The sequence below is a fragment of the Homarus americanus genome, unplaced genomic scaffold (assembly GCF_018991925.1).
Source record: "Homarus americanus isolate GMGI-L3 unplaced genomic scaffold, GMGI_Hamer_2.0 scaffold37032, whole genome shotgun sequence".
Lineage (NCBI taxonomy): Eukaryota > Metazoa > Arthropoda > Malacostraca > Decapoda > Nephropidae > Homarus > Homarus americanus.
The window spans coordinates 6,654,229-6,667,588 of NW_024731852.1; the positions used below are offsets into that span (position 1 = coordinate 6,654,229).

General features: G+C 42.5%; 1 protein-coding gene and 1 non-coding gene across 2 annotated transcripts; one reads left to right on the forward strand and one right to left on the reverse strand.

The window, feature by feature from the left end:
* Window positions 1–2,693: 2,693 nt before the first annotated feature.
* LOC121867993 lies at window positions 2,694–9,487 on the forward strand. Its single transcript, XM_042368186.1, has 9 exons — window positions 2,694–2,754; window positions 3,094–3,189; window positions 4,106–4,233; window positions 4,501–4,635; window positions 6,426–6,489; window positions 6,925–7,061; window positions 7,878–7,986; window positions 8,118–8,226; window positions 8,808–9,487. The coding sequence occupies exons 2-9, from the start codon at window positions 3,120–3,122 to the stop codon at window positions 9,043–9,045; spliced, it is 990 nt and encodes a 329-aa protein (XP_042224120.1). The 5' UTR covers window positions 2,694–2,754; window positions 3,094–3,119; the 3' UTR covers window positions 9,046–9,487.
* Window positions 9,488–13,063: 3,576 nt separating this feature from the next.
* Trnay-gua lies at window positions 13,064–13,154 on the reverse strand. Its single transcript is given in 2 exon segments — window positions 13,064–13,099; window positions 13,118–13,154. It is a non-coding gene; the product is annotated as a tRNA-Tyr (tRNA).
* Between the last annotated feature and the right edge of the window lie 206 nt (window positions 13,155–13,360).

Genomic DNA, 13,360 nt, shown 5'->3' on the forward strand with positions numbered 1-13,360 from the left:
TCCAAAAAAGTTAGCCCTCACAATTTTCTGGACTTGGTGGCTTTTTCAACCTTGAGCTGTGACTGATGGTTATTCTATTTTCTATATTAACTATGTATTGAGGCTTTTGTTGTAGGCGCATCAACTATTTGGTTATGAAGCACCCTCCACTGTAGATCCTTGTTTTATAATAGGTATTTTAACTAAGAGATTTGTTGATCCTTTCACTAGATCTTCGTTTTTCTGTAAGCAAACTATAAAGACTCAGAATAAACTTTGTATGCTTATTTTATATAGTTTTGTAAAAGTTATATTTTCCTTTATATAATTCATATTACCATGAAACTTTATCTTGTGTCTGGGATTATCAAATTCATTATTTTCACGGAGAATGATTTTTTTCTTCGTTTAGACAGAGAGCAATTAATGTGGATGACTCATCATGAACAAAGACGTTCCTTCAACAGTAAAAATTCGATATTGAGCAGAAGGGGAAATTACCAGTGATTATGTGACATCCGGGATAGGAGGAAATGGAAATGAGAACAGGATTGGATTACACTATAATGTTGACGGACTAAATTGTTGAGGAACATTGGCCATGGCCTTGATATTGAGGAATCTTGGCCACCACCTTGATACTGAGGAACCTTGATCACCACCTTGATACTGAGAAACCTTGGCCACCACCTTGATGCTGAGGAACCTTGGCTACACCTTGATACTGAGGAACCTTGGCCACCACCTTGATACTGAGGAACCCTGGCCACCACCTTGATACTGAGGAACCCTGGCCACCACCTTGATACTGAGGAACCCTGGCCACCACCTTGATACTGAGGAACCTTGGCCACACCTTGATACTGGGGCACCTTGGCCGCCACCTTCAGGCAGCCTATCACTCCTGAACCACCTCACACAACATAATTAAAAAAAACACGAGTTATATTTCAAACTGAACTGAATTTGTTTTACAGTTTTTATTATGCATTATAATACTCCTGACCAGAGCAAATAAGTAAAATATAAAAATAACAGGTTTCATTATTCAGAAATATGACTTAGGGTCTAAGGTATTTCATAAGTCATTGGTTCGTGTTTCGGGGTGAGAGCTTGGGACCCAATAACGTTACTTAAACTCTGTATTATTATTATTATTATTATTATTACTATTATTATTATTATTATTATTATTATTATTATTATTATTATTATTATTATTATTATTATTATTATTATTATCATTATTATTATTATTATTATTATTATTATTATTATTATTATTATTATTATTATTATTATTAGTAGTAGTAGTAGTAGTAGTAGTAGTAGTAGTAGTAGTAGTAAACGTCCGTAAAAAAAATATGAGCCAGAAATAAAGCAAGTCCTGACCGTGGCTCCTGAGGTGGTTCCAATTGTAAGTTTATTCTCGATAAATCCAAGGATGCTTAACCTGTGTACGTAATGACCATTTATGACGCCAGAAACGATCCAACCACACTTAAGTTAATCTGATGTGACCTGATTTAACGATCCTAGATTAGAAATGGTTTGTCATCCATGTTGCACTGCGAACAAACTGGCTTCGTACACCTTTTATGGCATACCTTGCTGCCCTCAAGCAAGAAAAAAATTAAAGCATTAAAACCGAACCCAACAAGTTAGGTTAAATTAGGTGTAAATTAAGTTAGGAATACTATAGGTTAAGTCTGATTAGGAGTAAGTTAGGTTATGGGTAGGACCGTAGGGGTAACGCGGCCGACTGGATACAGACGCTGGTTCGAGCTGGTTCGAACCCGGGGGCCCCGTTCCCATATATCCACCCAGCAGTAAATGGCTACAGTTGCGGAAAAGTTTTCCTACGTCCCCTGTGGTAACCAGTGTCTTCACACGGCCAACATATATTACCTATAGCAATCCAATCCACCAATCACGTCCGTCGTTACATGACCAATACCCATTCATTCATAAACAGTGACATTACTACTGCAACGATGCAGTTTGGTGACACGGGTCACCATAGGGGGCGTAGGAACACATTTCTACAACTACACCTCACTTTACAGTTGGGGATGTGAAGGCAGCCAAATGCAGTGCTGTCCACGCTGTCTTAGTAAAAAGTTCGTACCATCCACACTGTCCATAACGGACAGCCATGTTTATGGGACCCATTTTCAGTTTTAGGTTAAGTTTGTAGCAGGTTAGCTAATTTTTAATTTAATTCTTATTTCCACCATAAGTTTCAATTTGATTTATTATATCCACCACTTATCGACTTACTAGCGATTCGGGCAGTCGGTCTGTTCTTTGTTGTGACCGTCATTGCCCAGTAAACCGGAGGACCCGAAGAAAACCTGTCATGTTAATTAGGCTCTTCATCTCACCGAATAATATCCTTTTCACATCTGTCCCGGGCCAGGGATTAAACCTAAAACACAGTTAAGTCCCATTGTCGACGGCCAACACCACTTGTAGTCCTGCTGTCATGCATCGCCACACCAGATAATACACTCAGCCTCACATCTCCCTCACAGGTGGTAACTTCTAAAAAAAAAAAAAAAAAGCCATAACTTCTTTAATATCCGCCCTCCTGCACGTCCTGCCTTCCCTCCCTCAACTGATCCTGCGTCCTTCCCCGGCACAGTTCAAGGCCAAGTCTAGATACAAAACTTTAAGTGTTCCCGTGAACCTACACACTCACAGCCTGCCTCCCGCTCGCGCTGCCACCCCGAGCACCTCATCCACCCACCACTCGAGTTTATCATCAGTCGTCAGGTTCGTCACTCTACCACCATAAACCCCTCGCCTTCCCAGTCACCTGTCACAAACACTCACTTGCTGAGCACCACCTGATCCTCTACTCTCAAGTAAATTAAAGATAAAAAAGCAGATTGATTCAATTACAATGTGCATATGGCTAGGTTAAGTACTGTAGTTTTAAGTGCGTTTTAAGCACCTTTATTATACTGTCTCAATCTATACATGTACAATCATTTCTGAGAAACATTCGCTGATTCTAATAGTTGTGAATTCCATGCAGACATTCATTATAGCTACGCTTAGTCACGTTCTCCCCAGTACAGATACATGTGAATTTGATTTCTTACTGTACAGGCGTGTCAGACACCGTAAACTGCGGGATGAGTCAGTTCCCATCTGTGGCTGGAGTGGTTCTGCTGCTGCTACTGCTGGCGTGTTCCTGTGTTACTGGTGAGTACCTGGCTGTACCACTTGTGTGTACCGGTGTATCAGACTGTACCTCTTGTGTGTAGTGTACCAATGTACCTGGTTATACCTTTTGGACGTACCGGTGTACCTAACTGTACCTCATGTGTGTACCTGGTTACACCTCTTGGACGTCCCGGTGTACATGACTGTGCCTCGGGTGTGCCAGTGTACCTGACTACGTACAGTGAGAGAATGAAGTATCCTCCCAGCTTTGGCCGAAGTATAATGAAACCTGACTAACCAACACTGTGCATGGGTGTCACTGGCGACCCCTTTCCAAGGTTCCACAGGCCTGTCAACTGTTTATGGGCTCCACACATTCGTCAAAACCCCGGGAAGATACTTCTTCATTCTCTCACTGTATACCTGGCTGTGTGTACCTGACTGTATACACCTGGCTATGTGTACCTGACTGTACACACCTGGCTATGCGTACCTGACTGTATACACCTGGCTATGTGTCCTGGAAAAAATTCAGTTACGGGTCTTAGACAACAATAAATAAGTAATTAAAAACTTAATCAGTTAATAGCGTAAAAGAGCGCCACCGTGAGCGTAATTTCGTATGACGCGATACACATTATAAGGTGTTATGTGTTACAGAGGGATGGAGGGTAACATCAGCCCCAGTTTTTGGTCGAGTTATTCAGCCCAATTTATTAGTACCTGGACTTGTTCATTTCTAAAACAGTGCCATTGTGGGATGAAGATTATACTACTTTTCTGGTGAGGCCTTCCTGTACAGGGATAGCTGGCATAAGTAAACAACAACTGACATCCTCCTCCACCTTACTATGATGAGCATTCTAATAGCATCAGTTACCTCTATTTCACCAGCCTTCAGCCTATAGTACCGTTAATTCTATGGAAAGGGACTTAGTGTGTTCCCGTGTTGCAGGAGAAAAGTGCTCAACGCCTGAGGAGGTTAAGTGCGCCAGCCACCACAAGTGTATCCCGCTCCGCTACGTGTGTGACAACGACCAAGACTGTGACGACCACTCTGATGAAGACCTCCACCTGTGCCGTGTGAGTGTGTGGGAAAGAGGGAGACCGAGGATGATATAGACAAAAAGAAAGCGAAAGTGAAGGAGAAAAAAATTTATATAAAAAAAAAACATGCTTTTGTTAACATTGGTAGTTAACTTACAGTAGAGTAAGTGAATGTAAAAACACCTTTGACATTGCTAATTCTTGTGTTAATTTTAGGACGCTTCTTAAAACTATAAATAAATCCTTGTGATTTTTTCAACTTATTCCTTCCTTCTCTACCCTCCTCGCTGGAGGGCGAAATAGGCATGGCGGAACGACTGTAGCCGCGGGGAAGTGAGGTGCAAGAGGCAAGGCGAGTCCTCCTGCGTCAGTATCCCCGCCTACTGCCGTATGCAGTACCCGCCTTGTGAGGGGGACCTCGACCTGCGAATTTGCCAGGTAAGTCATTCACATGTTGAGTCCCAAGGGAAGACCCAGGGGGTTCCTGGTGGTCTTGGTGCACCCATACACCGTACATTATTCGTTTATATCCCAGAATGTAGAAAATGCCACAATTTGGGTTCTGATTTACAAAAAGAGTAAATCAACAGCTATAGGACCACAGTGTGGGCAGACAAATATACTCTTAAAATTATCTTTATACATATGACTAAGGCCTAAAATTTACTTTCATACTTTCGCCGTTATGACGTAAGCATTAGACTGCCTTTGTTTTAAAACTGTCTATGATGAAGATGTGGTGAGAAATGCCTGTGTTACCACTGTACCAGGAATCCCCCTTTTATAATTAAATGTAAACCACTGTCATCCATTATCCAACACCTGACTGAGCAGTCTTATCAACGCATCACAAAACGGTTTCATACAAAGAAAATCCTGCTTGACAAACTCAATCACGTTCCTTAAAACGGTAACAGACTACGTGGACCAAGGCTCATCAGTGGATGCGTTGTACATGAATTTCTGCAAGACTTTTGACAAAGTCTCACATGCACGACTAGCCTCTAAGATCCAGGCACATGGCATCATATGCAAGATTTTGACGTGGATTAAGAACTGGATTCAAGACATGCAACAAAGAGTGGTAATAAATAGAATACATATTGAATGGAATAAGCTTCTCAATGGAGTACCACAAACCTCTATCGTTGGACCCAGCTTGTTTTTTATCTACATAAATGACATCGATGAAAATACACCGAACCACATTGCCAAGTCTGCGAACGACATGAAGATATTTTGGAAGATATCTAGTCAAGACGATGGTGCAACAATGCAGGAAGACCTGAATGAGCTGCTCAAATGGTCCCGAGACTGGCAAATGCTCTTTAACATTACGAAATGCAAGATCCAACACGTAGCATAGAACAACCCTAAGCACAACTATTCTATTAATAACACTTTCCTGGATACTGTCGATAAAGAGAAAGATCTTGACGTTATGATCGATCATTCACTGAAGGCGGCACAACAGGTGAGGGCAACAGCAAAGAAAGCAAATTGAGATTTGGGAATTATAAAGCGCACCTTTGTATAGAAAGATAGGTTGAATGCTCCATCAACTGTGCAAATCTCAAGTACGTCCCAGTCTGGATTACTGTATACAGGCATGGAAACCCTTCCTCCAGAAAGAGCTAACTTCCTTAAAAAAGGTGCAACACAGAGCGACGAAGATGATTCCGGAACCATGTTATCTTGATTATCCAAGTAGACTGAGGGCCTTAGGGCTAACAACCCTTCAGACAAGACACAATAGGGCAGATCTCATTGAAACATTCAAAATCCCGAAATGGATGTCACCCACCACCAACACGATGGGACATAACTATAAGCTCATCAAGTCATCATGCAGAACGAATATAAGGAAATAGTTGTTCACTCAGAGGGTGGTAGACCCATGGAACGGTCTACCGGCCCAAACTATGGAATCAAGAACAGTACTGGGCTTTAAAATAGCCTACACAGGCCACTGGCCCCCTTCCCTCGGCATGGACACATCTAGTGGGTGGTCATTGGGTAGATAAGGTAAATATTTGTAACTTTATATTGTTTCACTTTAAGTTTTTTCATAAGAATAAGGATCACCATATTTGTACTTTTTTTTTTTAATGAAATCATCAAATTTGTATCCATAGATTATCAAGAAATCACAAAATGTATGTTTTTGAATACAGTATATGAATTGTATTTTAATTTATACAACAAGCTAAGGAAATAATATTTGTCAGATGCTACACAACAAGCAGCTACAGAGCCTGGACTCAGTCGTCCTCACAGATTATGGTCTTGGTGGTAAGTTTGTTGTTGTTTTATTCTTACCGAAGTGCTTCAGTCTCCAAGGTTAACATAGTTTTAATAATTCTACTAAACACTAGACAAATTTTTTTAAATTAAGAAATAAATTCACCCCTGAACCTGACGGGTCCTGTATAGTATATTACTCGTGACACATGCTTAAATTCCGTTATGTGCACTGAAGACACACACACACACACACACACACACACACACACACACACACACACACACACACCAGATTATAACACAAATTTGCTCGACTGTTACCCGGGTAACCTACATGATAAGAATACATTACAAGAGTGTAACGTGAGACTTTACAAGGTACTGGGGTATAACAGGAGTGCTATAAAAGGGGCACTACTGGGGTATAACAGGAGTGTTATAAAAGGGGCACTACTGGGGTATAACAGGAGTGCTATGTTTCAGACAGTAACCTGGGTATAACGCAGCAGGAGAAAGAAGAGTTCCTATTGGCCGTCAACTCGACCCTCCAGCATCCTGCCTGTCCCCCTCTCTACACCCTGCTGGACGGTGCCTGTCTGTCTGTCTTCTATCCTGGTGCTGTGAGTGTCTGTCTGTCAGTCTCTTTTCCGTTCTTTAGAGGTCATCCATTTTTTTCATTATTTTCAAAGACATACGTGAGATAAAGGAGGAGGGGCCCAACACTGTGTCTCTGTCTCATCATTACCGAATTATAAGTATGATCAATCTGCAGTCAAAATGTTTCATACCTGATATACAATTAAATGTTATTCATGTAGTTAACAAAAATTATCTTTATACTTATGCAAAAATAATGACTTATATATATATATATTATTTTTCTATTTTTTGCGGTGGGGGGGATTATGAGATACAGTATGTTCCTTTTATTACATTATTTGTATGATATTTAAGATTCCCCCTGATGAGTGTTTCTGTTTGTTAGTTAGTCCGCCAAATATAATGCGTCTGCCTTGATGCCTGTCTGTAATAACCTGTCTGTTTATTTGTCTGTGTTTAACAAGTGTCTGTCTGTCGACAGCGTCTTTATCTGTCGTTGAAATAAGTGTGTATGTCTATTAGACTGTCTTTACTCTTAAGTCCGTCTGCCTATCTGTCAGTGATACCCGTGTTTGCCTTTCGGTAGTGTGAGAGGCTTTGTCAACGGTGAGACAGTATGTGTACTTCTTCCTAAATAAATATAATTGATATAAATGTCTGTCTTTAAGGAGTGTGGTGTCTACCCCTTGTATGTCTGTCTGTTAGTAATGTGCACATATTTAAACACTGAATTTTTGCGTTTATTCTTTCAACTGTCTGTGTATCTGTCTGCAATATAAATGACTGGTTTTCGGTGGCGTGTCTGAGTCAGTCTTTTTATTTATACTCCCCGTCAGGTGAGTTGGGGCGAGGCTCGAGGCTTCTGTAAGGTCATTGGCGGCGACCTGCTGACTCTTAACAATGTGAGCCAATACACCGCCCTCCTCACACACCTCCACCACACCCGTGAGTCTCTTGTTGCTGTTTGTTGTTGTGTGTGTAGTAGTAGTAGTAGTAGTAGTAGTAGTAGTAGTAGTAGTAGTAGTAGTAGTAGTAGAGGTCTTACTACTGTAAATTTCCACCTACTGTTCCCTCAGGGATGACCAGGGACTTTTGGGTTGGCGGTCGATACGTGAACCACACCCAGGGCTGGACCTGGATCAACCACGCTTCTATCAACCTAGGATCCCCTTACTGGGCCCTCAGGTCAGTCCCTTGCTCTACGACCCTTGCTTCTTTAAAGCAAGAGTTTGGTCCTTGACCGAATTCCCCCACATTTTGAGGTCTTGGGTTGATCACTTCCACCATAATCTTTCGTTCTAGTTAGTTCTCCTTGATCGTTATATCATCATACATCTATAGTTTTAAAGCTTGCTATTACCATATTAATAATTTCTTAGGCTATGAAGTATTTTTTTTTCTTGAGTGAGACTCATCTTTCCATTTGCAATTTATAAATATAATTTCAACCACTTATTAGCTTAATAGCCATTCGAGCAGTCGGTCTGTTCTTAGCTACGACATTCATTGTCTCGTGTTAGTACAAGAGGAAACCAGAGTACCCGGAAAAAAAAACATGCAATGTTAGGTGGTGTCACACTGCATGACACCCTTCTCACATCCGACCCGGGCCGGGCATCGAACCCGTGGTGATAGGGAAACGCGTTACCGCTGTACTATCACACACTTATTGTACAGTATACAGGATCTTATGTGAATTTATAACTAACCTTGAACACTTTGCAATTATTCGCTGTGATAAGTAGTATTCCGCTACTCCTGGCCAGGTACGAGGGCACCTGTCAGAATCGTAACGTGACCTCCAGGAAGACGGGCAGGACGCGGCTGGCCAACGGTGGCACCTGCTACCACTACCAGCAAGCGCCCCACCACCACCCTGTGGGCTGGTGCGTCGCCCTCACCTACCAACATTACTACTACATGACCGACGAGGACTGTATCCTGAGGAAAAGTCCTCTCTGTGTCTACACCCATGAGGATATCCAACAGCTCACTTTGATTTGAAGTTTTACTAGTTTTACTAAGAATCACCTTCAGAATATGGTTGGTCATTTTTATGACTAGACTGATAGTTTCGGTAAGACTTTAAGGTACTGAGGGCTTTAGTTTGTTGGAGGATTTTTTTGTAAATGTTTCAGCTGCCAGAAATAATAAGAGTATGCCTTTCTACTAAGTCTACAAAAAAAATCTTAAAATACTATACATCGTTGCTCGGTCAGTAAAGTCTTGTCCCCAGTCATGATTTTTTGTGAACTCCCGACTAGTCACCAGCGACAACATTTGATGTATCTTATACCATTCTTCTTACATACAGAATACTGTAGAACTGTAAGATCTGTGGTTATAAATTTGTAGTAAAATTTATTCGTGGGCTGAATTTTCACACACCTTGATGTTAACATCGTAGCTCATAATAAAAATTCATCATTAAATGGCGGTTTACTAACTTTTGTTTCACTAACATTCACATTTGCACAAAGAAGTGAAAATCAAGGAAAAATATCTGTAAACATGAAGTCATCAACCTACTGTAAGCCAAGGACTATTCTTGCTGTAAGCTACGACCCGCTTAATGCATCAAACGGTTCAAAAGATTCTCCAAGGTTCGTATGATGAATATTATTTATAAACTAAGGCGTAAGAATGTACCCAATTGGTTTACTTAATAATTATGAAGACCAAAAATTAAGTCCAAATATAGCATGAAAGATAAACATCCACCTCAATTATGTCCGTTCACTTAACACCAGTAAATGAATGATTTTACTGAATATCTATCTATCTATCGATCTACTACTTCACGTACAAAAACTCCAAATATAAGTCAATTTAGTCCGGTGTTCAGCGATTGCTATCAAATACTCTGTAATTTTAAGCATATTCTTTGACGTTATTTTTGTTTTTATCTTCAGTCAACCAGTTAAGTGTCTTCATACATCGGGTAAGAAAAGAAAGGGGGAAAACGGAAGGAGAATAAATATTATGTTAGAAAAGGGTAATTTATAAGTAGACTACGAACTGTGAGAACGTAAACTCACCGTAAGACCCTAGTCTAACTGGGGTCAAGGTTAATGTGAATAATTACTGTATATAAAGGAGAAAAAAAACACAACAAACAAGAACTTCTGGCTCAGTAAGGATCCTATTAGCAGGCCAAACTATTACAGGTCAGGCGATGTTGTAGTAGATTTCTCCCCTACAAACGCTGTTTGTCGCTGAGTAGCCGACCCCGCGAATTCCCCAGTGTATGCCTCGTGGTCTGGGTCAACCAGCGCCGCCTTACATGACGGAGGTCAACTACTAAGAAACGCCTACCTCCGCTATTTAAGACCTGACCTCGTGGTGACCTCTCTCTTCTTCTAGCTACAGCCGCAGCAAGCAACACCACCTCCTCCGCCGCTGCCTGGCGGTCCTCTCTCCCGCCGGCGAGCATGGCGACCCACAAGCTGTCCTCCTCTGAGCATCCTCACCAACCAGCTCTCTCTACATCACGCTTGTAACCACGTTGCCACTTCCCAGCACCAAGCTGCATTGTACATCCAATACAACATGTATACAGAGAGCACATTGTGAGTTTCCTTCCTCCATCCCATCCTGAGTGTGAACCAAACATCCCGTACCCCTGTAGGGATTCGTGGTATAATGTTGTCTAGCACTCAGGATGGAAGGAAACTCTAATGTGGTTTTCTTGTATAATATATAAGTTATATGATAGACAGTCTGGTGCTGGAGGTGCTGTGTGGTGAGGGGCTGCTTGGTAGAGACGTGCGGTGAGTAGCTTGTTGAAGGAGGTAGATGTGCAGGAGCTTCGTTAGAGAAGATGTTGCCTGTTGCTGGATTCCTGGTTGAATGAAATGTTAACAGCGTGGAGCTTGCTGGAGGAGATGTTGCTTGTTCAGGAAAATGGGCAGAATGAAAGTTGGTTGGTGAGGAAGCTCAGAGAAGGACATGCTCGCTGGCGGGAGCGAGGACCGCCAGGCAGGCGGAGGAGAGGCGAGGGTCGCCAGGCAGCGGCAGAGGAGGAGGTGTTGCTTGTTCAGGAAGATTGGTCAGACTGAATCTCAAGGGAGAGACAGAGCTTATATACACCCAGCAGCGGCTATGAGTCATGGTGGGAAAACCCGAGAAGTAGCCGGTGAATAGTTTCGTTGCTAAGATACAGTAACATCTGGTTGGTTGCTAGGGAAGGCGGCACATTGGAATGTGACAGCAGGTGGTGTGCAGCTACGCAGTTAGTTTGTAGAGGAGACGTCCACTACAATACTCCCCCTCCCCTCCAGGCAGTGTAGGAGACTTGTTGATTGTAGAGTTGCTTAGCACATGTGAGGAAGACCGGGCGGTGCATGCCTCATGTGAGACAACGGCGATGGCGTGATGAGCCGATCGCTGAAATACAACTGTCTAGATACACACTATCTGTGGGAGAAGGGAGAAAAAGGGTGTGTGGAGGCGATGAATGTTGTGCTTCCCTCACGACAGGTACAGGGTCGTCAGATGCGCCTGCTGGGGTGTGTGTGGGCCTGGATCAGGAGCAGGGGCTGCGTCAGCAGAAGCGGATTAGGGCTCGTGACAGCAGCTGGGTCCACGACAGCAGCAGGGTGCAGGACATTAGCAGGGAGTACCTGAGGGAGAAAAGAGGGGGTGTGGAGGCGATGGATGTTGTGTGCTTCCCTCACGGCAGGTACTGCTGGGCCGGGTCGGCGTCTGAGGCAGGACGGGTGTGCTGGGGTCGTCAGAATGTGGTGCGTGGGGCAGGAAGAGGAGCTGGTGTCTGCTTGAAGACTGGGAGCGTGATCAGTGTCTCCTCCATCCTGTGTGAGTGCTAATCTCCGGGAGTCACCATTGTAGGGGTATCGAGATATTAATGTTGTCTAGCACTCAGGATGGAAGGAAACTCTAATGTGGTTTTCTTGTATAATATATAAGTTATATGATAGACAGTCTGGTGCTGGAGGTGCTGTGTGGTGAGGGGCTGCTTGGTAGAGACGTGCGGTGAGTAGCTTGTTGAAGGAGGTAGATGTGCAGGAGCTTCGTTAGAGAAGATGTTGCCTGTTGCTGGCCTCCTGGTTGAATGAAATGTTAACAGCGTGGAGCTTGCTGGAGGAGATGTTGCTTGTTCAGGAAAATGGGCAGAATGAAGAGTTGGTTGGTGAGGAAGCTCAGAGAAGGACATGCTCGCTGGCGGGAGCGAGGACCGCCAGGCAGGCGGAGGAGAGGCGAGGGTCGCCAGGCAGCGGCAGAGGAGGAGGTGTTGCTTGTTCAAGAAGATTGGTCAGACTGAATCTCAAGGGAGAGACAGAGCTTATATACACCCAGCAGCGGCTATGAGTCATGGTGGGAAAACCTGAGAAGTAGCCGGTGAATAGTTTCGTTGCTAAGATACAGTAACATCTGGTTGGTTGCTAGGGAAGGCGGCACATTGGAATGTGATAGCAGGTGGTGTGCAGCTACGCAGTTAGTTTGTAGAGGAGACGTCCACTACACCCCACAATGTTACTCAAACTTTGTATTTCCGTTGCGGAAAAACATGTTAAAATATGTGTATTTGTACTTCAATATTGTGAATGAAGTGCAGCAATATTTAGCTAAAGTACTTGAGAATGTGTTAAAGGAATATCCTTCCTTCCTAAGGCTTTAGTAAGCCCCTTTACAATATTTATACTGTATATACTTGTGACACTTCCCAGATGCTTCTGGTGTTATTGTACAGGGGTACCTAGTGACAGCACTAGGATCCCGCTTCCTCTATCAAGGAATAAACTATTGAAAGTGAAAATTGACAGTACTTGAGATCCGTTTTCTGCTTGACCAGTCGTCCGTAAAGAAGAAAAAAAAAACAGTATGTTGCCGACAAAAAGAGAAAAATGGCAGTAAAATAGATCAAATTAAACAGAATCAAATTAAAATATACATATACACAAGAAAAACAGAGACTTTTTAAAACTTAAAAAAAATTAACCATTTATTTTCCCAGCTGCATACAAGCGAGGGTTTACTAATGGCGATAGTATGATAAAACTCATCCTTCGAACCGGATTCGAACCAGTGACCTATGGATTACTGCCTCATGTGCCGACTACAGTCCACCGCTCTACCAACTGAGCTATCGAAGGTTATGAAAAGATTTTATAGTCAACTGAATAAAAATACCAAAAGATGTATCAATTATTACTATATATCTGTAGTGATGAATTTTGCTCACCATGTATAATTAGAAATATTCATTGCCTGAGCATTATTATGTAAATAAAAGGTAACTCTTTCTTTGTTGCCACCAACCGAATCTCGAAAATGTTATAGTTTAGACAATTCAGACACT

Excerpts from the sequence above, each read along its gene's own strand:
- LOC121867993 (XM_042368186.1), top strand. The coding sequence starts at position 3,120 with ATGAGTCAGTTCCCATCTGTGGCTGGAGTGGTTCTGCTGCTGCTACTG. Across the intron at positions 4,234-4,500 it reads AAGACCTCCACCTGTGCCGT|GCATGGCGGAACGACTGTAG; the intron begins GTGAGTGTGTGG and ends AGGGCGAAATAG. Across the intron at positions 8,227-8,807 it reads TCCCCTTACTGGGCCCTCAG|GTACGAGGGCACCTGTCAGA; the intron begins GTCAGTCCCTTG and ends ACTCCTGGCCAG.